At 47.5% G+C, this 27029-nt stretch overlaps 11 protein-coding genes across 11 annotated transcripts; 5 read left to right on the top strand and 6 right to left on the bottom strand.

Annotated features, from left to right (window-relative positions):
- Nucleotides 1-230: 230 nt before the first annotated feature.
- On the top strand, nt 231-1392 carry RhiXN_03769 (uncharacterized protein; the record flags this gene model as incomplete). The annotated part of the gene is made up of 6 exons (XM_043323586.1): nt 231-312; nt 361-532; nt 588-746; nt 802-963; nt 1015-1171; nt 1225-1392. The coding sequence occupies 6 exons, from the start codon at nt 231-233 to the stop codon at nt 1390-1392; spliced, it is 900 nt and encodes a 299-aa protein (XP_043176005.1).
- A 349-nt stretch (nt 1393-1741) lies between these two features.
- Nucleotides 1742-2900, bottom strand: RhiXN_03768 (VWA domain-containing protein; the record flags this gene model as incomplete). Its single annotated transcript, XM_043323585.1, has 4 exons — nt 1742-2224; nt 2288-2456; nt 2486-2544; nt 2592-2900. 4 exons carry the CDS (start codon nt 2898-2900, stop codon nt 1742-1744), a joined length of 1020 nt encoding a protein of 339 aa, XP_043176004.1.
- A 329-nt stretch (nt 2901-3229) lies between these two features.
- Nucleotides 3230-4142, bottom strand: RhiXN_03767 (VWA domain-containing protein; the record flags this gene model as incomplete). Its single annotated transcript, XM_043323584.1, has 4 exons — nt 3230-3355; nt 3411-3755; nt 3820-3988; nt 4045-4142. 4 exons carry the CDS (start codon nt 4140-4142, stop codon nt 3230-3232), a joined length of 738 nt encoding a protein of 245 aa, XP_043176003.1.
- A 300-nt stretch (nt 4143-4442) lies between these two features.
- RhiXN_03766 (VWA domain-containing protein) lies at nt 4443-5356 on the bottom strand (the record flags this gene model as incomplete). The annotated part of the gene is made up of 4 exons (XM_043323583.1): nt 4443-4562; nt 4621-4983; nt 5035-5203; nt 5262-5356. The coding sequence occupies 4 exons, from the start codon at nt 5354-5356 to the stop codon at nt 4443-4445; spliced, it is 747 nt and encodes a 248-aa protein (XP_043176002.1).
- Nucleotides 5357-5897: 541 nt separating this feature from the next.
- RhiXN_03765 (aspartyl-tRNA(Asn)/glutamyl-tRNA (Gln) amidotransferase subunit B) lies at nt 5898-7914 on the top strand (the record flags this gene model as incomplete). The annotated part of the gene is made up of 10 exons (XM_043323582.1): nt 5898-6036; nt 6089-6177; nt 6227-6368; nt 6415-6467; nt 6547-6650; nt 6708-6792; nt 6845-6956; nt 7009-7181; nt 7239-7584; nt 7631-7914. The coding sequence occupies 10 exons, from the start codon at nt 5898-5900 to the stop codon at nt 7912-7914; spliced, it is 1527 nt and encodes a 508-aa protein (XP_043176001.1).
- Nucleotides 7915-8249: 335 nt separating this feature from the next.
- On the bottom strand, nt 8250-10870 carry RhiXN_03764 (glycoside hydrolase family 127 protein; the record flags this gene model as incomplete). Its single annotated transcript, XM_043323581.1, has 16 exons — nt 8250-8393; nt 8450-8933; nt 8989-9027; nt 9082-9163; nt 9214-9259; nt 9316-9364; nt 9421-9434; nt 9486-9507; nt 9562-9670; nt 9732-9797; nt 9856-10123; nt 10183-10398; nt 10451-10467; nt 10519-10574; nt 10627-10747; nt 10807-10870. The coding sequence occupies 16 exons, from the start codon at nt 10868-10870 to the stop codon at nt 8250-8252; spliced, it is 1797 nt and encodes a 598-aa protein (XP_043176000.1).
- Nucleotides 10871-11567: 697 nt separating this feature from the next.
- RhiXN_03763 (Zinc-binding dehydrogenase) lies at nt 11568-13095 on the bottom strand (the record flags this gene model as incomplete). Its single annotated transcript, XM_043323580.1, has 9 exons — nt 11568-11815; nt 11870-12080; nt 12144-12262; nt 12317-12369; nt 12476-12590; nt 12646-12756; nt 12819-12836; nt 12898-13000; nt 13054-13095. 9 exons carry the CDS (start codon nt 13093-13095, stop codon nt 11568-11570), a joined length of 1020 nt encoding a protein of 339 aa, XP_043175999.1.
- Nucleotides 13096-14123: 1028 nt separating this feature from the next.
- RhiXN_03762 (Zinc-binding dehydrogenase) lies at nt 14124-15629 on the bottom strand (the record flags this gene model as incomplete). The annotated part of the gene is made up of 9 exons (XM_043323579.1): nt 14124-14371; nt 14437-14647; nt 14702-14820; nt 14876-14976; nt 15032-15146; nt 15209-15319; nt 15375-15392; nt 15448-15550; nt 15606-15629. 9 exons carry the CDS (start codon nt 15627-15629, stop codon nt 14124-14126), a joined length of 1050 nt encoding a protein of 349 aa, XP_043175998.1.
- A 2485-nt stretch (nt 15630-18114) lies between these two features.
- Nucleotides 18115-21406, top strand: RhiXN_03761 (uncharacterized protein; the record flags this gene model as incomplete). Its single annotated transcript, XM_043323578.1, has 5 exons — nt 18115-18451; nt 18698-18788; nt 19049-19190; nt 19245-19858; nt 19912-21406. The coding sequence occupies 5 exons, from the start codon at nt 18115-18117 to the stop codon at nt 21404-21406; spliced, it is 2679 nt and encodes an 892-aa protein (XP_043175997.1).
- A 390-nt stretch (nt 21407-21796) lies between these two features.
- RhiXN_03760 (ankyrin repeats) lies at nt 21797-24178 on the top strand (the record flags this gene model as incomplete). The annotated part of the gene is made up of 5 exons (XM_043323577.1): nt 21797-21829; nt 21896-21927; nt 21978-22147; nt 22205-23991; nt 24062-24178. The coding sequence occupies 5 exons, from the start codon at nt 21797-21799 to the stop codon at nt 24176-24178; spliced, it is 2139 nt and encodes a 712-aa protein (XP_043175996.1).
- Nucleotides 24179-25344: 1166 nt separating this feature from the next.
- On the top strand, nt 25345-26277 carry RhiXN_03759 (uncharacterized protein; the record flags this gene model as incomplete). The annotated part of the gene is made up of 1 exon (XM_043323576.1): nt 25345-26277. The coding sequence occupies one exon, from the start codon at nt 25345-25347 to the stop codon at nt 26275-26277; it is 933 nt and encodes a 310-aa protein (XP_043175995.1).
- Nucleotides 26278-27029: the final 752 nt, after the last annotated feature.

The raw sequence follows: 27029 nt of genomic DNA, 5'->3' as shown, positions 1-27029 counted from the left end.
TTATGTCAGTTGATCGGAGGGGATTAGGCGCTTGGAGCACATGGCGCTAGCACTTGTTATCGTATGCTCCTCCATCCGACCACGATGCGCCTCGTCCCGCCTCTTGTTGGCTCTTAGCTCTGTGCAGGCTCAGTACTTCTCTGAAGGATGGACCCCTGGACAGGCCATCCCCACCGAGACTGTCGACGCTGAAACTATTACATCAGCAAGTGCAGCTACTCCAGCTGCCAATGGAACTGGCAAGAGTTCTCGTCAAAACATTGGATCTTGGCAAGATTGTCACAGAGGGGCCAATTGCTAGCGCACTTTCTGGTATGCGTGTAAAGCACCTCTTACGGACATTAACTAATCAACCGACAGGTATTGGCATTAATGCGGTGGAACAATTGGAGCTCGCGCGCAAACGAGCTGCTGAAAGAGGATGGGATGAACGTATCCCCCTCCTCACGGACAGTAATTACGAGCTTCTTGTCAAGAACGAGACCTTTGGCTCTCCCGAAGAGGCAGAGAAACGCACTTGGTTTGTTGTCGTGTGAGCCATTCTGCCTGTTCTGCTTTTGAAATTCCCGACTTATATGCTCGCACAGAACGGTTGGCAAACAAGATACCATGTCGAAACTTGTAGATGAGGCGTTTGATAAAGCATATCAACTTGCACTCGACGCTGGGGATGCGGAACATGTCAAATGGGCCCGGGTCGATTATCTTGCCGAGACAGAAATCACAACCGAATGGATGCTTTGGAAGTAAGCCCACCTCCAAGCCAACTCACTTGTTTCATATAAACTTGGGTATGGATAGGCCCCCGACATTGATTGTCATCAAGGATAACGGCAACACACTCCGCTTTTACCAGCCAGGTCAGATTGTTTTGGACCCCGCGATGCTCCACAAATTCGTGGTCATCGACGGATGGAAAGAAACCGAGCCCTGGTCCGGTCCATGGGCTCCTGGTGGTAGTCGGTATGTCTCTCATGATTTTGGCGACCACATCTAATCAAATTATGAACTTAGCCAACCATACCTTCACACATATGCAGTCTTGTCTCGACGTGTATACAACGTAATCAGCGCTCTTCCTCGATGGGCTATCCTTCTTATAACCGGTGCAATTGGATCATTTATCATCAACTTTTTCCACAAGGATGACGGGAAGAAAAAGCCTAGTACCGTGAGTGACTGACCGGCGGGAGACATCCAATCGGTAGCTGATGATTCCGATAGTGGGAACACAGCAGCAACCTCCCGCCCAGCGAGCTGAACAGACTGCCACTGAAAAAACGACAGCAAACAGTACCCAAACAAAGACTACTGCCACTGCTCCCAGCCCTTCATCGACAACCAAGCGACAGGCGAAGAAAAAGACATAAGGAAGGATTTACCGATGAATAATAGTATTGAATGTGTTTATTCTGAATAATGTACCCAGTACATATAATGTGTAGCATTGCTCATTATTCTACAAGAACTACAGCAGTATATGATAGACTGGCAGAATAGCCTCATACAGTGGTTGTATTACGGTGGTGTGTTTGTAGTCAATTGTGCGAGGTGAAAGTACACGGCAAGCACTAACAACATGGCTATATGCAAACTCTCAACGCTATCAATTCGAACACCAAAAGCAAAGATTGTTTATTAAGTCACAGCAAAGTAAAGATATGCAATCTTAACGAAAAATACAACTTGTCATAACTATACACAATGTGTTGCCAAGAAACACCAACAAGCTAGATCACAACTACCGCATCACAGCACCTCCACCTCGTCGGTCCACCCTCTTATTCACACCACCTAACAAGATTTTGATCAAAGTCTCCCCGCTCAACTCTGTAGTGTACGGTGTAGTATCCACAATATCCCTAATGTCGTATTTTCCGGCCAGATCATCGTCCAGTTCTTCCAGGGCCTGGGTGGCCTCGGGGTCGCTTCCAATTTGTACGAACTGAATTCCGACCTGACTGAGTGGAAACTCTCCCTTATCCAATCGCTTGGCCGCAGCAACGATCACACTTTCTGGATCGTCCGAAGGCGCGCCGTCCGTTATAACAATATAGTTGACAGGTTTGATTCCAGTAATTTCGGGGTCCTGCGAGTCGAATTCTTCTTGCGCCCGCTCGATAGAGGTTAGGTACGACCGAAGTAAGATGTCCAGCCGAGCGCCTGTCGGGGTCGAGCCTCGGGGTTGGACGCGCTGAAATAACTGGTAGACTTGGGATTCGTGCTATAGCGAGAATCCCGCCACGGTCAGGTGTGAATGTCCAATGAAAAGGAAATAACACCATACCCGAACATTCTGAGCGAATTCCCTGGAGTTCAAGAAGTAAATGTCAATGCCATCATCATCGTATTGGGATGCGACAGTTGCAACGCCGGCCAAGGCACGCCCTGCCTGAGTCCAGAGGCCGCCAGCCATAGACCCTGAATCGTCGATCAAAAACACAGTATCGTACTCTCTGTGGTGCTTCGAGTCAGAAGTACGTACTTTAGCAACTCAATAAAACTCAACTTGAGAAGTTCCAATGCGTTCTCCGCACTGCCGTTCTGATATTATTCATCCTCGGCGGAGCCTCAATTATGGTCTCGGGTACAGAAGAGTAAGCAGGTGGCTGGGAGGCTATGTTATGGCCAAGAGGCATTGGAGAGTTGCGCTGAGAAGCTATATTGTTCGCACGATGTGCTGCTTGAATCGTGTGCGAGGCCGAAGAAGCTGCTCTACGATGTGGGGACGGTGTTTGGGGTGAACCACTGCCGAAGGTCGAATGCCGTCGTGTGGGCGCACCGCTCAAGGTCGAGCGTCTACCAGGCCCAGAATTCGTGGCTCCCCCAAATTCTGGCGGTGCGTTAATCCTTGTCTTGCTCCGCCTCTTTTCGCTGACAGAGGAACCGTTTTGACCCATGACTGTCTAGCGCTCAGCGGTCGGTGACGAAGTTAGATATGGAATCAAGGAAACGACTTTATAAGTTCGCGCCTCACGTGTCCTTGCTCGACCCCTGGATCTTGACAGAAATCGCGGAAACGGCTGGGCTGCACAGCTTTGACGCCAACCGTCAGGACTATGATAGAAATAGAAATGATGAATAACATTACTGATTATAATGCTACAAGTAAACATGACGACCACCGGAACCTCTAAAGCACCAGGTTACTAGTATACTACGAACAGACAGCTGAACAGAACAGCAATAGTATTTGTACAAAACTTCAGACTCTCGTGATCGAGTCATATTAGGGATGCAACACGGCAGCTCCGCCCATGTTGTCCACACGCCTGTTAATGCCACCCAACAAAATTTTAACGATTCGTTCTTCAGTTAGGCGCTTGCGCTTGTACGGTGTGGTATCCACCATATCCTACGCCCCCGAACATGTCAGTTGAATGGAAGTAAGCCACAGGTTTGCCACGTACGCGAATCCCATGCCTGGGTCCAAGTTTATCGTCCATTTCTTTGAGTGCTCTGGAAGCTCCAGAATCATCGCCGACCTGAATGAACTGTATTCCCACTTGACTGAGAAGCACATTGTTTGCGTCCAAACGGCGCGCAGCCCGGATGATAACTTCTCTTGGATCATCAGTCGGCACACCGTCCGTTATCACAATAAAGTTGACCGGCTTGGGGTATACTCCACCCGTAGAGCGGGCATAGTCGATCTTGTTGATATAATCTGTCAGGAGCATGTCGAGCCTCCGGCCGGTAGGGGTCGGACCCCACGGTTGAACATCCTGAAAAAGCTTTGTAACCTCTCCAGGCGTCTGAATCTCATAAATCAGGCTGTACTTTGTAAAGAGCGCGAGCGGCGTTGGGTTGGGAGCGTACCTGCATATGAGGTCCCCCAGCTTGCGAGTTCAAGAAATAGATATCGATGCCATCAGGATCGTACTGAGAAGCGATTCCTGCTACTCCTGCTAGTGCTGTGCTGGCTTCGTTCCAACGCGATCCTGCCATAGATCCAGAGTCATCGACAAGGAAAACAATATCATATTCCCTGGTTTGAGTCAGGCGTCAATTAGTAAATTACTATTACAGGGGGAATAAACATACCTCAGAACCTCCAGTGCGTTTTCGGTGCGATATGTGGGCAAGTCGCCATTAGCCGGTAGCGAGGACTTGCGTGAAGTAATTCTCTTGAGGAAATTCATGATGATTGGGGATGTGTGAGAATTTGAGGTGTGGTGGCAGCATCCAGGGGTGGGCTGAGTTTCCGTCTGGCGCTGGGAGTTTAAATATCAATGGGCAACCGAATTTATTATAAATTAGCGGTCAAGGATATCCGCACTCAGCGGCCAACCTGGGTATACAAAAGAAATCAAATGTAATCACACACAAAAGATTATAAAGAATTTATCGACCTAATCGCACCAGCGCGAGTCTAGGCGGTGTGAAACGAAGGCAACGAACAAAGAAGTCGACCGTAACTCTGAACTGGACCCAAACATTGTTTACTCTTTTCCAGGCTTCTTGATCTGGTCAACGCGGCGATTGATGGCGCCCAGTAACATTGCGACAAGCACCTCTGTTGTGAGTTCCTTGCCGGTGAACGGGCGAGTATCGACAATGTCCTAATACCAAGTGTAGTGCATTAGCGATGTCCATATGTGCCGAGAATGTACGACATACCCTAACGTTATTGTCCTTATGCAGGTGGTTATCCAGTTCCTTGAGAGCTTTCGAAGCATGCTTATCATCCCCAACTTGGATGAACTGAATGCCGACCTGGGTTAACGAGAAGTTTCCGGCATCGAGTCGGCGAGCAGCAGCAATAATAACACCCTCGGGATCGTCAGTCGGCTCTCCGTCGGTAATGACAATCAGGTTCAGTGGCTTGATACCACTGTTTAATGGATCCTGTCCTCCTGATTTGGTCCTGGCAGCCTCGATCCTTGCTATGTAGGCCATGAGGAGCTGTTCCATTCGGAGCCCCGTGGGTGTGCTCCCACTGGGTTTGACAGCATAAAAGAGCTGTCTGACCTCCTCTTTGTTCTGAAACACGCGTGAGGCAAAGGTCTGAGTTATATGTACGGGTCTACTCACCCTTACAGACCCGCCCTTGTTCACGTCATTAAGGAAGAAAATTTCGATGCCGTCTTGGTCATGCTTGAGAGTATACTCAGCAAGCCCCATCAATGCCTCCCGGGCCTCGTTCCATCTAGTACCGGCCATCGAGCCAGAGTCATCGATTAGGAATTGCGTATCGTAATGCCTGGGTAGTTGCCACTCAGTCACGTAAACGCGAAAGATGGATAAATTCTATCACATACATCAATTGTGCAAGAGCATCCTCTTTGCACAAGTCAACAGTCGGCAATTCGGGCGTGTTATCGCGACGCAATCTCTTTACAAGCTTAGAGAACATGGGAGTTGGTTGTGGGTGAGAGTTTTGCTGTAGGTAGGGTAAAAGGCCCAATGACAGGGATGTAAGGACGAGGTGGCTCGGAAGGGGGTGCGTTGTGAAGGGTCTCACAGCCAGGCCGCCTGCATTTAACTCTCGGCAATGATCATCACAACCAGTGTATGCAGTGCAGACGGATTTGGTAGAATATTCATGTTAGTCCCACAGCGGTGAAAGAAAGGTACGGTGCGGGCTGGTGGCACAGCATGAGATCGGCTTTTGTTTGGAAGTGGGGTGTATTGGCAATTGTAAATGTGACAGAGCCTGGGCAGAGCCGCCCATCTGTCGTTCTAATAGAACTGATGATGACGGGGCGATGTTGAGTCAGCTCTTGGCACCATATGTCCGACATCGCATTTCATTCCACTTGACATGCGGTTGTGTCGCACGCCCTACGCTACTGTTTGTGGTACATATCGTTTATTGTATTTATTTACTCCTACTAAGTTGATATTATATTATTTGAAATTAAAGGCGTTGTACATCTCTCGACTTGTTCCTGACCATGATTCATCCGAAATGGACACGACCCTTTGCCAGCTTTGGCACAAGAGCCACCAGAGCTAGGCCGCTGTCAGAATGGCAGTCTGTGATTGGGATCGAGGTGCATGCTCAAATCAAGTCGAGAAAAAAGTTATTCTCTGGTTTGCACAATATCCACGCGGGTATTGGATAAGTACTAACTATCGTCTGCAGACTCATTTACAGATTTAGATGCGAGCCCAAGTGTTTTACCAGGTGATAGAGTCTCTATATTTGATGCGGCTTTCCCCGGCTGTCTACCGGTAATTACCATATCTATCAAAGGGAATGAAGAAATCTGACCGCTCCTAGCATTTCAACAATAAATGCTTAGATTTGGCCATCCGTACTTCACTCGCACTGGGATCAGATGTTCAACAGAGATCCTCTTTTGACAGAAAGCACTATTTCTACCCTGATCTTCCCTCTGGGTATCAGATAACTCAAAAATATTGTATGTATGTCGTCTCTATTCCATACGCTCTTCTTACCTGGATTAGCCCCTATCGCCAGAGGAGGTAGCTTGCAGCTCTTGGGCTATGACGGAAAACTAGTTAGAATACAACAGATTCAGCTAGAACAGGCAAGCATTCGCAGAAATACCTTTTTCTATCGCTAATCATAAGTCGTAGGACACGGCGAAATCTACGACCCCTGCTCATTCCGAGGTAACTCGAGTCGATTTGAGCCGTGCTGGAGTGCCGTTGATGGAGATTGTATCCGAACCTGATATGAGGTGATTGCGGACACTAGATCAACCTTTATGGCCTACGCTGCATGCAGCTCATGATAGATCACCTGAAGAGGCCGCAGCCTATGTTCGCTCACTACAGGCTCTCCTGAGGGCGGTTGGTTCAAGTGACGGCAATATGGAGTTGGTGAGTTATCATAATGTCCGATATGAATCTTGGACTCAATCTCCATTCCTAGGGTTCTATGAGATGTGATGTCAACATATCTCTCAACCGACCAGGAGAGCCGTTTGGGACTCGATGCGAAATCAAAAATTTGAACACGATTCGCGGGCTTGTGGTTGCATTAAGTAAGCCTATTCGAGTAGTTTGAATTATGCTTGTTAGCTGAAATCGAATCAGACGCGGAAATCGAAAGGTATAAGAACTTACTCGACCAAGGCCTTCCTGTACTCCAAGAAACAAGAGGTTTCAATGAGGACACTGCCGAAACATTCCGGTTGCGTAGCAAAGAAGGCGCTCCTGATTATAGGTATATGCCGGACCCTAATTTGCCCCCGTTGGTGATCGAACAAGTAAGTTGGCCAGTAGTATTTGCTTGTGAGTCAATTACTAACTGGATATCTCTAAAGGAATATATCGAACGCATTAGGGCACATATGCCGACCCTTCCCACTCAAACGCGAGAACGCTTGGTTTCAACCTATAAGCTATCGTCGCGGGATGTGGATGTACTGATGGGCATAGATGCTGGTGCAGACGTCGGATTTGACGGAGAAGAGCCCTCTCGGCTAGGCGCGGTAGCATACTTTGAGTCCGTTGTCCGTGGAGGGCGGGACCCCAAGATAGTAGCCAACTGGTTACTTCATGAGTTGATTGGTCAACTCTCGTTTAGGAGCCAAACGTTCGCTGATAATCCATTGACACCTGAAAGGCTAGGAGAGCTGGTGGACGCTGTCGAGAGTCACGTAATCACAGGTAAGTCTCATATGGCCAAATCGGGAGGTTTCCTAACGTCGCACAGGGACCTCTGGCAAACTCCTGATGCGACATCTAATCGAGACACGTTCAAACTTACCTCTTTCCCAGATCATCGAAAGTCTTGGTCTTCGAGCAGCTTCTTCCACATCGGAACTGACGGCATTATGCCGCACTGCAATCTCCATGCTACCAAAAGAGTCGGAGCTCGTAGCTCAAGGAAACGATAGGGTCCTTATGAAAGTTGTAGGCCAGGTCATGCGCCTTAGCAAGGGTACCGCAGATGCGCAGGCTGCCCGAGAGGAACTCCTCCGACAGCTTAGAAAATAGATGAAATTCACAATATCAATGTATCCTGTGCACTAAGATATTCAATTCACAATTTCTTTCAATTCTGATTACTGCATTCAAATTTCCAAAAGCAATGATCCACTCCCGTCCTTTAGTGAACGACGGGGAATTCACTAATGCGGAGTTTCGTGGCCTATAGGATGCGCAGCGCATGTCATTAAGTGCAACCACGATGGTATATTGTCTACTTACGCCAAAGGGGATGAGTTTGAGGTCGACCTTGCTACCCGTGCAAGTAGCGTTCTGAGGTGGGGGCTTTACAAATGTAGTTCCGGCAAGTCCCCAGTTTACCAGGCATCCTTTCACACTAATGCTCAGTGGGGAGCCCCAGCGTCGAAAATAGGCTTTTTCAGGGCAGTATTGCCAGGCGCCGGATTAAACTTGAGTGTTGAAGGGTCGATGGCATAGTTCCAGCTGGCTGTCGCATCGAACTGATAATCTGACGCGCGAGGTTCGGCCTTCAAGAGGTTGTGAGTGAACAGAGATACACAAATAGTCTCAAATATCTACTGACAGGATATAAGGTGTTCAGCAAGGTTGAGTTTCTTGGGATGTCCAAGGCGTAATTGAAAGGCCCACGATGGATAGCGACGGATCCTTGAGGACGGCTCTCAACAGTGATATCTCCCGAAAGAACCAACGATATGATGGTCGTTCCCGCTTTGACTGAGACCTTTTGCAGTTTGGTCGTACTATCGGGAGAGAAAGCTTTCTCAGCCGAATTGCCGATTTTGATACTGGCCTGCTTGTTTATCCAGGTAGGTACCCGAATATAGTAATCGAAAGTTTTGTCCGTATTGATGGTTATCTTGACATTATCGGAGAAGGGATAGTTGGTATCAACGTTGATAGAAACCTTTGCTCCGACACCCGAAAGAGCTGTCTTCACAGTCAACGGCCCGAAGTAAATCTGTGTCAAAGACTTCTGGTCGGCGGATGATACGACGGCATGAGAGATAAACTTCGGGAATCCCTGGGGGTGGTTCACGGTACAGCATCTGTTTCAGGATTGTGGTCAATTACAAATCAATGGGGGTAGGGGTGTATGCGCACGGGTAGTTGGGCTCTAATCCAAAAACGTTTGAATACGAGCTTCAATGCGGTCCATCAGATAAAAAAAGTAAATACAAAATTTTTTCAACATACCCGTCTGCTGGGAATGGGTTGGGACTCATATCTCGTACTGAAATTTGGTTTTGCTGTTGGAGATATTGATGGGTCCACATGTCTGATTGCGTTTTCAATAGACTTACGGGCCAGCTTATTAAGTGCGCTTACCTCCACTTATGGTTGCAGGCAAGGAGTTGTAAGCCTGTTTCTCTGCCTACGAATCTTTTATAATTAGGGAATATTGAATTGATTGGCAGACGGAAATCTCACCCTTTCTGCGTACTTAGCGTCTCCGAACACTTGATAGAGATAAGAAGATCTATAATAAAATTAGGATGAGTTGAAATGATGAGTTTGTTCTGTGGTGTAGCTAACGAATAGATAGATTCCTGGATTGAATCTGTGAGATTGTCCATTGTTGTATGCGGGGCTCCACTCACCACAACAAGGCAAAGCTCGGTTCTACCATGCGTAATTCAAGATCAATATCAGATGCATAAATAATTTCGTGCCTACCCTCTGATTGCGTCCAACCCCGCCAAGTATTCGTCAGCAGCGAAGATGCCGGAAGGGCGACCATGGTACTTGTATAAGCGATCCCAAGCTGCTGCTGCCTCAGTTTTCTCTGCGTTGGAGCATACATCGGTGTCAGCGAACAAAGACTTGCGTGTTTTTCAATGACAAACCTGTTTCATCATGAGTGAATCTGTAAGTTGCTCCGGAAGCCTTCAGTCCCTCAGCCAAATTCACGCCTTGTCAGAAGTTAACCATTTGCAAGCAAAAAAAAACACAAAACGCAAAACATCCTACCATGCCAATATATCCTAAACTCGGAGACCGAGCTAGTTGGGAACTTGGCTTCGGACATCACGTCACGCCAATTAGTAGATACAGCTTTGATTCGTTGCATCGTGTCCACAAGGAGCTCCTCTTTGCCATTGGGATGGTAATCATGAAGCCACTGCAGAGCCATAGCGTAATCCTGCCATCGAGTTCCTCCAGTCCAGTCGCTAGTTCCTTGTCCATTTCTTAACATCTGATTCGATATCTCTACGAACTTGTGGAAGGCCGCTACAAACTGCGGTAATTTCAAATTTGTGTTAAATGTGAGAGCAATTCTAAAGTACGAATTCTCACCTTATCGGTATACGAAGGGTCCGCCTCAACCATCATAATGGCTCCGAAGAAGAACGGGTAGCGTCCCCAAAGGTGCCTGGGCTGCCACTTGTCTCCTGTTTCGTTACCTATCCAGCCATCAGGATACTGATGGTTGAGAACATAGTCCATAAAGTCTTTGACTGCTTTTGTTAATCGAGTATCCTCGAGCTCGTAAGCTAGTGGTATAATTCCGTGCTATGTGGTAATAATTGGCATTGTTTGGTGCGCACACAGAACGTTCACTTACAAACCAGTAGGGACCAGCTAATTTAATTAAGTGAGCGTTGGATAAATGCTCAATTAAGCACAACTCACCTTCATTCAGATCAGAGTAATTTTTTGTACCGCCTGTCCAGGATCCTTCTGTTACTCTATAGCAAATAATTTCGGGACCCGCTCAATAAACAACATACGGATACTCACAATGGGTAAAATAGATTCAAGTGACCCGCCAGTCCATCAGCCTGAAGCTGTAATTGATCTTTGAGCCAGCCGTTGGGTTTGATTTGCCCCAGGTTGAGATTCGTGTAGAGCTTGGGCGAAACTATTAATAAGAGCTCAGTGGGTCCTTTGGCTATAGTGGGGGAAGTTTTGAATGCTCACGGCTGTATGCAGAGTTCTCCCTACGCCCGATCGTTGATGCTTGTGCAGCACCGGCCACGATCATTGATGTAGCTATGCATATCAAACAATTCCCAAGGACTTTCATATTTACCAGTAGCTTGTGAGGAAACTCAGGAAAGACATAGGGTATTGCTCACAACTCACGGATATTTAAATCACCAACGTACCAGGCCCATTAGGCAAGTCCGAGAACACCCATCGGCGATATTCTCAAACTAGCAGGTCACTCTCGGAGGCCCACTCTGCTAAGCTGAAGTAGTCTTCGCCTAGATAGATCCGAAGAGCTCTTAAATGCCGCAATCCCCATTAGACTGTACCTTTAATTGAATCATGGAGCGGGTTGCCATTGGGAGCTGTTATCCGAAGAATTCGATGAACTATACGCGTGGGTATTATCCGCGCTGCATCACCAGGCCAGAAAGAACGCGCCAACGTCATGTAGAGTGTCCATGCAGAAGACAGAGAAGGCCAAAGGTTCGTAAAGAACCAAAGAAGATCATAGTTTTTAGTGCATCTTGCGAGCCGTCGGCCTGATCGTGATCATCCGTTACTCTATAATTAGGCATCAATATCTCGCAATAGCTGGATCATCCGGCAACCTGCTCATATTGACACAGCCTTGGTCCTTCAGGGTTATCGGATTTGAACAATATCCAAAGAGTTTGAATAGCTCTAGTGCTGAGCTTTCAATTCATTTCTGGCAACTATTTACCGTGTGAATGGGATTCGGTAGACCAAAGCTAGTGGACGTTGTAAACAATCTTCTCAGCACTGACTTTGCCCTCACGCATATACTGGAAGCCTTCGTTCACAGCCCCCAGCCCTCCGGGCCACAGCCTTGCCGGGTTTGGTTTGATCTGACCTTTGGCTGCGAGCTCTTCGAGCTTAGGCATCCAAGAAGCCATGTGAGCTCGGTCTTCTGGCGAAGCGGGAAATTGGATCTTGGCCAACTCAAAAGAGCGCCCAAAAGCAGTGTATATAACCGTATCTAAGGTTTAGTGTAATGATGCCATTGTATGATAAGTTATGAATATCAACTCACTTAGGACTATAACATCCTTCCTTAGTGCCTTTGCATCCTCGTTTGGAATAAGCGAAACCATAACTTTGCCTGGTCTTGCGCCGTCAGGAGTAGGTGCAAGTGACTTGACGCATATAATTTGAGTATCGGTTTCGCCGACGGTGTCAAACGCAAGTTTTAGCGAATTCTCAGTAGCTTTTTGGATTTGCTCGATAATATCTGCATCCCTGTACTTGTTTTGACCAAGGAATGTTAACTAATTGTCTTTCAAATCTGAAGGACTCCTTAGACTCACGTTGATTACTATATCCGCGCCGAGTGATTTTAGCAAGTCGAAATTCTTCGGAGAGGTAGTGGTAACAACTTTGTACCCCGACAGCTTGGCCAGCTGAATTGAGAATAGACCAAGCGAAGCTGCGTTAATATGTATCAGGTGGTTCTTTCGAACAAGAATTGAATTTGACTCACTGCTACCGCCATATATTAAAATCCATTCATTCTTTGGAGAGCCGATGAAGGCTCTTCAAGTCCCATGCGAAGATAGAACGCCTGAATAACAGTCCATAGTCTACCGTGTAGGCATGGTTAGAGATTTTGATAATAAGTAAGCTAACAGGGTCCACGTACGCGCAATTCATAGTGGCCGCTTCCTCAAATGACAGCACACTCGGGGAGAACTTCCATACCAGGTCCGAGTCGGCTTTGGCGTACTGAGCAAACGCACCGCGGTCCTTATAGTTTCCTATCAAGAAATTGATGTAAGCCGGAAGATGCTACATACGGTGTTTTGTAGGTACCTCCATGCACATGTGCAGCAACCGTATCTCCTACTTTGACTCGACTAATAGAGTCTGCTCCTAGCTTCACAACTGTTCCAGAAAAGTCGCATCCAATAACATTTCCAACAGCTTCGGAGAAAGAGCGTCAGCGATTGATTTCCCTATCAGAGGTCAATGCTAGCGCTACGTACGGCTAAGAAAATCGGTGTCTTATTGTAATCCGGATCAATCAGAAAAGAGCAGGCTCACTCATCAGAATTTCTAACTTACGCTTCCAGTCCGTAGGATTCTGTGCAATTGAGTGAATGCGAATGAGAACTTCATTTATTTCAAGAGTTGGAATGGGTATCTGTTCAAGTTCAACCTTCTTTCCCTTGGATCAAATCTGTGAGCCCCACATAGTAGTACAAATACGAATACTCTAACCTCTCCAACAACCAATGCCTGCATAACGACAGGAAATACCATTTTGTGTCTTGTAAAGGGTTTGAAGTGCTTGTGAGCTATTGTAAAGTATCTGTACACTGCCGTCCAGCGCAAGATTGTTGTAGGGGGTAAAGGAGCCATGATGCATGCGTCCGTTTGATAAACTTATACTTAACAACAGATGACGCACAGCTGCTTGTACCATGTATATCAATGATGCCAATCGGCACAAATAGCCAATCGGGTAGATCAGCTGGGTTGAAATGTAGCTGTTTTATGACTAAAGGCCCGCGATTTGTCCTGGATTCACCATCAGTTCTGTTGAATGTTAGTTATTTGGCTTGGCAAACTACTACATTATTCAAAGAGAGTAAGCCTTGATGGAGCCATGTTTGTGTACGTAAAGGTGTTGTAGTTTGAGCAGAAGTTTCCGTTGGGGATGCAAGTACCACCAGCGACTCAGATAAAATCACACGCAACGCAAAAGCCATGTTTAGACTCGAAGGCCCCCATTTTTGTGATCCCTTCCAATCAAAACAGCCGTTCGTCCTATCATGGGCTGTGGGTCTGGTGCGCGTTGGATAGGGGCATACGGTTTGAGACGCAAGCAGTGCTTGTGGTTGAATGGGCTACACGCAACAATAACTGGGTTAGTATGAGCAGCATATGTTAAAATAAGTCCAAATGTTTCCGGTAAAATGTAGCGTTGTAACTACAAGTCTCAATCCCAGAAAAGAGTTCATGGGTAAATAGTATTTTCGACACGTATCAAATCTAAGAAAGTAGGTACCCATGAATCAGTTAGTATGAAATGTTATGTATGTCTCCCTAATAGTATATATATATACTGATGGTCGGGTCCTACCTCATACAAGCACCCAGCGTTTACAATTGATTATATACTGCGTCTTTTGTGGACTGCGTCACCGACGTAGAACATAGAAGCAACTGTGAATATGACTGGAGGACACATACACAGCACAGAACAGAGATGATGTAGGAAAGAAATGCGAGTCGCGTTCTATTAACAAAAATTATACAATACATGGCCCGAGTTCTGCAGATGAATGCTAACCAATGTTGTATACAATCTTCTCGGCGCTGACCTTGCCCTCACGCATATACTGGAAGCCTTCGTTCACAGCCTCCAGCCCTCCGGGCCACAGCCTTACCGGGTTTGGTTTGATCTGACCTTTGGCTGCAAGCTCTTCGAGCTTAGGCATCCAAGAAGCCATGTGAGCTCGGTCTTCTGGTGAAGCAGGGAACTGGATTTTAGGCCACTCAAAGGGACGACCAAGGGCAGTATACAGCAGAGTACCTAGGAGTCAGTGTGACCGGGCTGTGAATAAAATATTCAGGATGATTAACTCAACGATAGCTTACCCTGGATGACAACATCTTTCCGCAACGCTTCTGCCTCTTTGTTGGGCGAAAGTACAACTACAACTTTGCCTGGGGTAGTACCCTCTGGGGCGGGAGTAAGTGACTTTACGCATGTGATCTGTGTATTCTCTTCGCTGATGGTATCAAACGCAAATTTCAGCGAATTTCCAGTGGCCCTCTGGATTTGGGCGACAACATCGGCGTCCCTATACTTTTGATAATGTGATAATTATCGCAATAGCTCCAGGTTAGCAAGTAAGCTTACATTGATCACTGTGTCCGCGCCAAGTGATTTTAAAAAATCGAAATTCTTGGGGGAAGTAGTAGTAACAACTTTATATCCCGAGAGTTTAGCCAGCTGAATCGAAAAAAGACCAAGCGAAGCTACGACAGAGTATATTAGTTTTACATCTTCGGTTTGGAGAATACTTTGATTTACTGCTGCCGCCATATATTAAGATCCAGTCATTGTTTGAAGAAGCTGAGAAGGGCTCATCAAGGTGCATGCGATGATAAAACGCTTGAACACTTGTCCAGAGTCTGGTATACACGATTAGATATCTTAATAAACGATATATGAATGAAGTCAACGTACGCGCAATTCATAGTGGCTGCTTCCTCAAATGATAGCACGCTCGGGGAGAACTTCCATACCAGGTCCGAGTCAGCTCTAGTATACTGAGCAAATGCACCACGGTCCTTGTAGTTTCCTGCCAGCAAAGAAATGGACGTTGGAACACACATATGCTAGACGCGGTACTTGTATGCTTACCTCCGTGTACAAACCCCGCAACGGTGTCCCCCACTTTGACTCTATTTATCGAATCAGATCCCAATTTCACGACTGTTCCAGAAAAATCACATCCAATAATATTGCCAACAGCTTTTTTGGGAAGTATGAGTTATTTATCTCTCTACTGAAAGTAAATCCAACATACGGCTAACAAAATCGGTGTCTAGCAGGAGTGAATCAGCGAATACCGAGTGCGTATGATAAAAATACCTGCTTACGTTTCCAATCTGTGGGATTCTGAGCCACGGAGTGAACGCGAATGAGGACTTCATTTGGTTCAAGAGCAGGAACGGGAACATCTTCAATCGTAACTTTCTTTCCCTAGTATCAAAAGTTGGTGAGTATTGCAAAAATATCGACGTCATGCCGCACCCACTTTTTGAACAGTCACAGCTTTCATAGTATGGGACAGTGTCATCTTGTCTAATGGTAAGGCGTTTGTGATATTTAAGAATTGTGTGGTTAGACAAGAAGCTGGACGGTCAAAGTTATAAGTATTTATACCCTGCTGTGGAGGTGTAGAAGTGTGGGGTGTGGAGTTCCTCGATCGCCTATTCCAGCTGATAAATGCTATTTGATGACAAGGAATGTTGTGAATAAGATTCCCTCCAATCCCATACGCATGAATGTAAGCCCGAGAAATGGGTACCCAAGCAAAACAGCCGGAGTAAAACACATTCGTATTCATTTGGATAGGTTAAAGAGCGCTTATAGAGCTATATGGTACTCATATGGGCCACAAGCATACTCTGGCTCTCAAAGATGTTTCAGAACAGTATCTAAATTTGAATTTGCAATACTAACCAATAATGACGTCTTCACGGATTGATTAGAAATTCTCCTTTGGTTTTGCACACGGTTGTCATTGGTGTCGAAATTTCGCGATCGCCCAATAAGAGGCTGTAAATACACCGGCATAAACTCCAGCTATAGTGTGAGTTTGCGCGCGAAGCTCGTCACTTAGACGTAAGTGCTCTTCCAAAACGAAGTTGTAGCATGTGGGAAAGGAGTCCGAGTTTGTCATGGGAGTTATTTGTAATTACATTGGTGCATACGACTGACAGAGTTTTAAACTGTGCAACATGGATAGATTAATGAAGCGAATCAGTCAAGCATCTTGAGAATAGAGCCTTAGGCTAGAGTCACGTTTGAAACTTCACCGCTTGTTTTCTCCTTCCCGGCCAGTAAACTCCATTTCGAAAATTGGCATACCGTGCCGCACCGGACAGATATTCCCTTGAGTAGATTTATACATTCTACACTTTCGGCATTGTGCTCAACTGGGCTAAGTAAATTTTAAAATCCACTTTGGCCTGAGGTCTCTAATAGACCTAAAATCTCTTGTCGTACAAGCGCTCTTACGAAATGAATATGGGTATTTGGGTATTTGTCCGGGTCATAGCGAACACCGGCACACGTACCCAAGATCATGTATGTGTATAGTCGGGTCCGAAAGTGCGAGAAAACATGTAATTAGAAGGAACCTTTAAGGCTAGATTTAGCATCTCAGGAACTTGAATGCTCATTAATCATACGGGGAAGAAGTCGCTGATTATGGCATGCGTATAGCCACATAGTACTGAACAGGTGGCAAAAACTAAAGAGTGTCGTTGATATGTTGTGTTACGATATTTCCGAGGTTACTGCAACTGGACTACATGGCTTCGCGTTCATGCCAAGGTGATGGAAGTATATACGGGAATAGGGCCGGTTCCCCGTATCTTCTTCCTTTGATCGGTTGAAAGCAACCACGCTGTGTTTTATGTTGCAAAGGACATCTGTGCCTTTTTAGGGTAGTTACATTGGATGCTACTTCATGGTAGACGCTTTGTAGATAACGGTAGGAAATAGAAACCATCTCTCACAGATACACTGTACAGGAAGCATGGCTATACACCCATTAGCTCGGCCCATGACCGGATGACCGTTCAGGGATGAAACGGCCAAAATAGGCTGGGCGGCGAAAGGTAATGTTGGGGATGTAGGGATAGATATCAAGATGAGAGATGAAGAAGAAAGCTGTTAATCGGTGGGGTCTAATTGGCCTGTCAGATTTGTGAGATAGACATTACTAGATACATGTGGGCGACATGCCAGGACGAATGATGTGTAGGGCCAGGGCTGCCGACATCGAGCGCCTCTACAAAATGGCATATTCCCTTGCATTCCTGTGCGGACTAAGATGTATGACGTTATTCATGTTTTCGGCATAAATGAGTCCTAATTGCTCATTAAGGGGCCATAAGCCAAGGCCCATTTCGAAAGGCGGGATCAATTGACGGCACAGGAGGAGGTCTCAACGCAGGAATGATTTCACAGATACCCGTTCGATTCCGACATGATCACGAGGGGGAAGATAAGAGTATTCTCGCAAGTCGAAAAGGTAAAGCCTTAAGTATTTATCCGACCTGTGGGGAACATGAGCCATCTGGAAGTTTCGTTATTGAGTGATGCTTAATTACGGGTGAGAGCGCTTTGGGAAACGAAGTGAAGGCTGAGGTTTGTTGTACTGTTATCGAGGTATCGGCTATCACCAGCTGACCTTCTATCCACAAGTTGAAGGCGAAAGAGGGTTCATTCGTTGGGCGCTCGACACGTCAGTTATAGAATGGCCAGATAGATCAACTATCAAAAGGGTGTGTATTCCCGAGGATGGCATAGATTGTTGACAATAGAACAAGGGCTGAGAGTTGACACAGTAAGCGTTCCCCCGGATCGTGGTATGAAGATCATGCGTCCCAAAAAGAGCGACTGGGAAATTGCCTCTCGCACGAGACAGTATTCCAGAAGAAAATTTCCAGATATCATCACATTGTTTATGACGTGGATCCTATTGTAACTTCGATTGTATTCAAGAGCGCGAGTGACAAAGACAAAGCCGAGATATGAGATCGACAGAATCCATTGGTCACCTAAACGGTCATAGTGCATTGTCGAACAGACTCATTCTCCGGGGTCGGCCCGTAAAGGTTGATGGCCATGTGGAACTGCTATTGCCAAGTGTTGGAGAGGATCGCCGAATGGATATGTGGATATCATGGAGCACTGGTCTGAACCACATTGGGATCAAGGTCGGGAGCGAGACCATACATGCAAGCGGTGGACCTTCGCAGTACTCACATTCGAATTTCCTATTGAACAGCATGGCTCCGCAGCATCTACCAGACGGAGGAATCCAGTCACCACACGGAAAGAATGCTAGTACATGGGTGGCTCGGTTGGGTAAGACTGGCCTGTCGTGGTCACAAGAAATATTTACCGCTCAAGAGGCTAGATGACAAAAACAGTCCTAAAAGAAGGCAAATAGAAGTACTTTACACTCCGTGAGGCGAGTGTGGGGCAAGCTTGTTTTTAGCGTACCACATGTATATCCAGGTTGGCGCTTAGGCCCGGTTTGTTTCTTGGCCACAATGAACACATGGCCGTCCCGCCACGCAGAATAGTTGATTGTAATTTTATATTTTTCAGAAATTTCCAAGTTTGAGCTTATCGGTGCAGAAGTATCACTCGCATTCCCAGGTTTAAAGCTAGTCGTCGAGAGAGAAGAAGGCGAGGAAAAGTGAGTGGACAAACACAGCCAAACGAGTCGGATCGCGGATTGGAACTGCCGAGAGCTCACGGAAGGGCAACACATGGGTGTTGCACATGGCACTCGGCTTCCCATCTGCACTGATTGTAACGGGCTGGAGACCGGACTTTTGAAAAGTACAAAATCAGTGCCCCCTTCTCATGTGAATTCTCCTTCCAACTTGCCCTTGTTGGGCTCTTGAATGAGTTGTTCAGGCGCTAATTGCCCTTTATTCGGCCGATTGCTCCAAGATTAACCCCACCTTACATGATGTCTAACACCACCTGGACGCTCGCCGCCGTTAACAGGAGAGGACTACCGGCTCTCCCACACGACTTATTGCTACATATATACTCGTTCCTAGACGTTGCAGACGCGGTCGTCTTGGCAAAGGTGAGTCGTTGCCTTATCAATAAGTGATTTATGTGCCAATTTTATCCAACATAGACATGTAGATCACTTCATGGTTTCACAGCATCGCGGGCAGCTTGGCTCACACTTGCCCGTACCTTGGCTGCATCAAAGGCCATATCATTGCCTACTGAAAAGCAGTTGACCACAATGCCCGCAGACTTGACAACCGAAGAGATGCGAGCCATGGTCAAGCGAACGACAAAGCTTGCCCATAATCTCAGTCATACAAATCCAGTTCTCAGCTCTATTGGGTCTCTTGCTCTGCCGGAAGTGGCTACCGTCGTACATTCTACCCTCCTCCCTGGCGCTCGTTTCTTGCTCACAGCCCAACACGGAGGTACCTTTGCTGTCTGGGACCTCGCATCACTCGAGCCTACTTCCACATCACACCCTCCCTCTTTCCCTCGTCGCCGAAGCATGCGAACTCAGACGAATAGTGCAGATGGGATAGACGTCGAAACGGGGTCTGAGCCCGACAATGATATGCACCCCGAGTACGATACCACCCAGCCTCACAATGAACTACGACGGCCACGATGTATTGCTGCTTGGGAAACGAAAGCTGAATATGTCGAATTTGCATATGACCTCGTGCCTGGTGGCGTGCTCGTTGCATTGATGGTGGCAGTCCAGGTGGGGCAGAACCCGTGAGTACATTTGTCCCAAATGTATTGGAATGATATCTGATCCAGGAGCCTAGCCCTGTTCTAAAGCGTGACATGTATGTTGTCCGCATTGACCTACCCACTTCGACTGAATCAACATCTGTGCTACCGGGACAGTATCCTAACCCACCTAGCCCATTCAATTCTTCCGCTCCTTCCCTCTTCCCTGGCTGTCACCATGGCCTTCAGTTCATCGCCCACTCTCCTCTTCGTCAGCCCGTCTTCATCTCTACAACATTCATTAGTGCTGCTGGCCATGCCGGAATCCTCGGTGACATTCCAGACACCATGGTTGTCTTCATTCTTCTGTTTGATCCCAACGTCCCCTTGGTTTCCAGCCTACCCTTGTCACCCTCACCAAGTTTAGAGCATCCAATCAGGTGCGCTTCTTCACTCGTTCATTGCGGTTTCAAGATTGCCCCGGGGATGAGATATACTGCCCTTGGTACTTCGACCCATGTCCTTCTCTACGCCGAATCTCCTTCCAAGATTATTTCTCGCCGTATTGAGGTGCAGTCGTTACGCAGGCGTTGGGCTGCAAGCACTATTCCTGTCACAACCCCCGTTCAATGCGTTGACCTTGGTATCAAAGCATTGAGAGCGCCCCGTTCTCGTGATTTCATTGGTTCACCTGGAACTGAGGGCGCACCGCTATTTACAACTGTGCGAGCAATGCTTCGCAGGGCCAACCCAAAATGGCTCCTACAAAGTTCTAGTGATGCCCTGGGCCAGTCTTCAGATGCCAAAGTACGTAGGCGTTGGGGTCGACGTGCTGGGCCTGCTCGGAAGAAAAGTATGCCCGAGACCGTCTGTGCGTTGGGTTTGTCTGTGGATGTTGAAGATAGGAGGGCCGATATTTTCCGTGGCATTGTCTTGGGAGCTCATGAGGTTGCACTGGACAGTGAAGAAGAGCCCGAGGATTCTGGAGATGACGAGGACCTGGCAACAAGCGCTGGCTTCGGATACAGGACTCAATTGACTCCTGGAAGCATTCTGTCGACGCAGGCCGATTCATATAGTATGCCCACTCCCTCTCAGTCTTCGCTTTTGGAGCCTACCCAGACCGAAGCCTCTTCTTCATCTTCTCCCTCGAGCCCCATCTTACCCCTCCGTCGCGCGTTCCGCCGTGTCTGCCGGGTGAGGTACAAGCGAACAATCTTCCCGGCACATGTCAATTATGCTCATGAACTAGCTGGGATGGGTTCATTTGGGCGATACGCGGCCTGGATTGAGGGCGACGGCATACCCGAGGAGGTGGATTGGCAAAAGGAGTCTCTCCGAGTTGTGGTAGCACCCCTTGTGCCGGAAACCGGCGCTGAGAAGTATTCCAATCTGGCCAATGAGGACCCAAGCAAGGCTGAAACAGCGATTCGCCAAGCCGCAGGGTCGTTGGCACGGGTTTTGCATGTTCCAAGCGCCCTTCAATCCAAGTTAAATATGGTATCATGTTTGGCATTTGAGGATGCGACGGGTGTGCTCGCGTTGTCCACTATCGAGGGGCAGGTGCATGTATTTGGTTTGGCGGCTTGATTCATTTCCTACACTTTCCTTTTTATTTTATTCTCGTTTACTTGAGACTGAAGTTGGTCTCCGTGTATTATTAGCCTTTTCAAATGAATCACTACCATGGACTACAATTAATAGTGACCTAGGAAAAAAGGAGCGAGCAGTCTGAAATGTTATTATTTTTCCACGTGACTCGTGTGAATGTGGCGTGATTGGCTGGGATTGGCTCCGTGTCGCGTTCGGCGCGTAACGTGCCTTTACTCTGGTGCCCTCCATCAGCGGCTCTGCCACCCGGTCACACAGGCCCACTCCTAGGCGCCATATACCTCCGAGTCCGTCGGCTCTTGAGCCCTGGTCAATTCAGGCATTAGTCAAGCTTGTCGGAATTAATACACTAATATCTACAAAGGTATAATGGCTGGGCCTGGGGATGCACAGATATTCAAGGTGGGTCTCTGTCGAGAATTGGTTGCTATACTTCCTATGGCTGACCGCTTGATCGTATCAACATAGGCCACCTATAGTGGTGTACCGGTATACGAGATGTAAGCTAACCAGGAACCGGCTATCGCTATACATCACTAAAGTTGTCCAGGATCTGCAAGTCGGTTGCTGTGATGCGACGGCGCTCAGACAGCTGGTTAAACGCTACTCAAATACTAAAAGTTGCCGGACTTGACAAACCGCAACGCACTCGCGTACTAGAGCGGGAGGTACAGAAGGGGGAACATGAGAAGGTGCAAGGAGGATACGGAAAGTACCAAGGTGTGTAAGATTTGTTCAAACTGTAGAGGATCGTCCGGAACCGATTTTACATAATAGGAACGTGGGTGCCGCTTGATCGTGGTGTCCAACTAGCTCATCAGTACCACGTTGAGAACTTGCTAAGGGCTATTATTGACTTCACTCCCGCCGCCTCCAGCCCTCCCCTTGCACCCAAGCATCTTACCGCTCCTCCCGCCCGGGCCCGTCAGAAGGAAACTCCAGAACCAGAGAAGGAACCAAAGCCGGTTGTTGAGGCGGAGAGCAACTTGCCTCGTGGAAGTGAAGATGGCAGCCTCACAGACAGCCCTTCAGAAGTATCCGAGCCATCGCGCACACCGAGCCCATTGTTGACGGATGTGGGCCCCAGTCTACGCAACGGTCACAACGGACATTTGCGTTCTGCTTCTGCACTGGAAGCCTCTTCACGGCCTACCAACTCTCACTCTCAAACCTACTCACAACCGGCGTTATTCAACAGCGGAGACCCCAGGAAGGAGAGCTCGACTGGCCCGCGCTATGCCGATATTATGCTCGAATACTTTATCTCAGACACCAACCAAATCCCCTCTGTTCTTGTTTCTCCTCCGTCAGATTTTGAACCAGACGTGCCTATTGATGACGATGGGCACACAGCCTTGCATTGGGCGTGCGCAATGGGACGGATCCGGGTTGTCAAGCTGCTTCTTAGCGCCGGTGCTGATATCTTCAAGGAGAACAAATCCGGACAGACACCACTAATGAGATCTGTGATGTTTGCGAACAACTACGACGTACGGAAATTCCCCGAACTATACGAACTATTACATCGTTCCACGCTCAATGTGGATAACTTTAACCGAACCGTCTTTCACCATATTGTCGATGTGGCAATGAGCAAAGGCAAGGCACACGCTGCCCGATACTACATGGAAACATTGCTCTCGAGGCTGAGCGACTTCCCGGACGAGTTGGCAGACGTAATCAACTTTCAGGACGATGATGGGGAGACAGCGCTTACTATGGCTGCTCGGTGTCGATCAAAACGGCTGGTCAAGATCTTACTTGACCATGGTGCAGACCCTAAAATCGCTAACAGGGATGGCAAGACTACAGAGGACTATATTTTCGAAGACGAGAGGTTCCGGATGAGTCCCACTATTGCGCCTGCAGCACCCCAGCCCCCACTTGAGCTCACTCCCCAACTGCATTACTCTAAAACCGCCCAGCGGACGACCACAAAAGCAACGGCGGAAGCCGCTAGTCTTATGGCTAGTTTGGCAGCCGCATTCGACGCAGAGCTTGTCAGCAAAGAGCGGGACCTTGCGCAGGCTCATGCGTTATTGACGAATATTCAGGGAGAAATTCTAGAGAGCCAGCGGGCCGTGGGCGTGCTCAAAGCACAAGGACAGGGACTGGAGGAAGCCGAGCAGGAACTGAAAGACCTCGAAGAAGAGCTGAGAGCGAAAATGGGTACCAGGTATCGTCTGGGGTGGGAAAAATGGCTACGAGACGAAGAAGCCAGAGACAAAGCTTGGAAGGCCGAGCAAGCTCAAGCATCATCACAAGCTCAGCCCGCGAGTTCTGTCTCCTCGGAGCATGCCCCTCTCCCAACTTTGACGATAGATTTGGCCGAGCTCTATGCACCACCTCCAAAAGGAACATCCATTACCGAAGCCTGCGATGCGTTACGCGTAGAGATTGGCAAGCTTCGAACAAGAAGGCATGGGCTGTTTGATGAATTCGTCCGGCAGCAAGCGGATTCTGGAACGAGTGGTCGAATGGCCGAATACAGACGGCTGATATCAGCCGCTGCGGGAGGTGTGCCTACGCAAGAGGTGGATAGTGTTGTTCCAATGCTACTTGAAGTACGTCTATGCTGTGTGATAGCTATCGCTTCTCTTGCTTATCTCGCTTATTGCCTAATAAAGCAACTAGAGTCAGAAGAAGCAACTCTCAATGTTGCATGGGCAAGTCAAACACAAGGCTCAGCCAAGCCTCCGAATCCGAGTTCAAATACTGGAGCGGGAAGAGGAACGTCATAGTCCTCATTGAAGGGCCAAATATGCCCTGTATGATGAGAGACCTACTATACCCGTCACCACACACACCTCAGGCTGTTAATAACTCGGTATGCCATGCTGGATTTTGTTATCCTTCTGTCGTCAGCATCTTCCTTTATCCCTTCTTATTTGTGCTTGGTTGCTATCGATCATGTTTGTATTTTTATGGGACATATTCACATCTGGATTTCTGTGATAGCATGCGAGTTGCACTCCCTAAGGCGATGTGATTTGCTTAGTGCTCGGCATAGGCAGTGTTCGAGTAGTCTCCATATTTCCATCAACAAAAAATCGTGTCTAAACCTGGAGCTGATGACTCATTCCACACCGCAAATCTGTAAATTTATAAACCTTTCATATCTTCGTTCAAGGTCCTTTGGGACATAGCCCGATGGTGAACCGATCTGTAAACTTGTATGTATGTCCCGGCAAGGATATTCATAATTATCAATCGCTCAAAGTAGATGAACGACATGGTCAACTACACCAATCATTGGTTACATGCTGGCTGCCACGTATTAGCTCTTCGTGTTCTCTGATGGCATTTTTGACATCGTATAGGCTAGATACCCTCACATAAGAGGTACGTTAGCGAGAACTATGACACCTATAACACTACGGGTTGAGTTATACTAGGCATAGAGAGGTTAAGATTTTATATAAATTAGAGTAATTTACACGTAACCCTCTATTTGAAGTTCTGCTGAATAAGCTCCTAAACCCAGCCGAGGATAGGACACATTTCGAGGGTAGGACGAACGGCCACGGTCCGACACCACCAGCCATGGGGTATGCATATGTCTAATTATGCCGTATACGGCAGCAGAAACTTCATAATACGATATTACACAGTTTTGAAGGCTTATTTAACCTTAAATTAGTAGACATTCTGCCTTGGGTCTGCTTACTTTCTGCACGCGTTGAACGCGAGGCATTCACGAAACATTGTCAATAGTTCAGCGAGTCATTGCGGTGCAGCTTTTCTACGCTTCCTTCTAGTTGGCCTATCCGACACCACAGCGTGAATATGCCAATCGATTGGCAAGAGCGGCGCCTACCCGACATTGGCGCACCTATGGCGGTGATCGGCTTGAAGTTGAAAGTTTCTATTTTGCAGATCACTGATCTAACTGACCTCAACATATAATATGACCTTCGATGTGCCTTTATCTCCCCACTATCTACAATTTCGGGACTATCACTCAAGCCAAGAGGTCCAGCAGCAACCGGGCCATTGCGACATCCAAACCCCAGCAACACCGAGACATGGTCCTAACCAGCTCCACTCGTATGGCCACCAGCCCAGGTCTGGCTTCTCCTCAGCTGAGCGATGCTGGAAGTACCAAGTCAACCAGGTCGAATCGATCTACCAGGTCCGTCCGAATCGCCGAAGACAAGGGGCCAATCGGTCCAGGACAGTATACCGCAGGTGCTGAGAAGACTGGCCCAAAGAAAGTCCTCAAGCCCTCGTCTGACGCTTCCTCCTTCGGTGTCAACGACTCAGTACCAGCAGCTGGTGCCGCCATCCAGGGTATCCTTGTCGACCTTCTGACGTCTATCAAGAGGTTCAAGTGCCCCAAAGACCTTGACTTCACACTCGAGCATGAAGACGTTCTGATGATCGACTACACCCCAAAGAACGAGTCATTCGTCGACCAGGTCAAGCTGCTAAACCGTCTTCGAATCGCACTGCTCAGAGCTCCAACCCACCAGAACGACGAGCTAATCGACATGCACGAGAAGGTCACTATGTCTGTCAACCGAGCCATCCTGAAGATGCTCCATCAGCAGCTCACATTCTATCTTGACTTCATTGGCAGCTTGTTCGTCTGCTATATCGAGTCGTTTACATACCCTTCTCGACTTGACTTCTGTCTGGACGTCAGCGACCCATGGCACCTGCCGCAAAGTCAGAGCAACATGCCGTTCATCATTCAGTTCGACAGGATGTATGTGATCCGAATGCGGCTGACTGTGTTCGCAAAGCACGATGATGGCCAGTTCACTGAGAGGCTTGCGCAAATGGAAAGGAGAGTAACGCAGGTGATTGATGATATGATGAGCTACCAGGCGAGCTACGAGAAAGGGTGAGTAACGTATAAGACTATATAGTAGAGCTGAAAGCTGATAGCTGGGTTGTGTCAGTATATCTATGAGCACGGGCACTCTATTATGAGCCGAAGGAGGTCGAATGGACGAAGGGGGCACGAGCCGCCACCCCCGTACTCGGCGACTCCCTCACGAAGGGGATAAGCTGGGAGGGTAGAACAAGAAAGCAGACCGGGCTACTAGGGCTGCTACGACTGTATGGGTGTGGGAAGTTTGCTTGGTGGATTTCGAATATCTTTATTGAGACTGTATTTAAAAATAAGTTATTTGGGGCGAGTTATAAGCATTGGGTTGTTATGATGTCCAGTAATCATTCATGTCTGCTCTAGCTACATATTTCTTTTCGATCTTTTGGGTTTATGGCACTCGCAAGTCATCCATTGCCCATTTTTTTCATTTCCATACGTTTTCTCATTGCATAAATTCACCTCATGTATTCATCTGTAGCATACATATTCACTGTTTGCTCGAATCAATGCACGCTATTTGAACCAGATCGACTCAAAATCGAATCTTTAATCTGGCCCCAACTTCACGACCCGCTCCGACTATTCAATGGATCAAAATTGCCAACGTTTCATAGCGGGGATGCTTATCCTCGTCCCCCAAGACATAAAACTTCAATGTACTATATTAGGCAATTGGATCAACATCATTATATGTGCGCGGTCAGATTTTAAGACTTGTCAAGGCATATTTGTACAAATGAACTTTGATCCGTATCACGTGTGAGA

This window comes from Rhizoctonia solani, chromosome 1 (assembly GCF_016906535.1).
Source record: "Rhizoctonia solani chromosome 1, complete sequence".
NCBI classification, from domain to species: Eukaryota; Fungi; Basidiomycota; class Agaricomycetes; order Cantharellales; family Ceratobasidiaceae; genus Rhizoctonia; species Rhizoctonia solani.
Note: the sequence above shows the minus strand (reverse complement) of the source record. Positions and strands in the feature narration are given on the sequence as shown.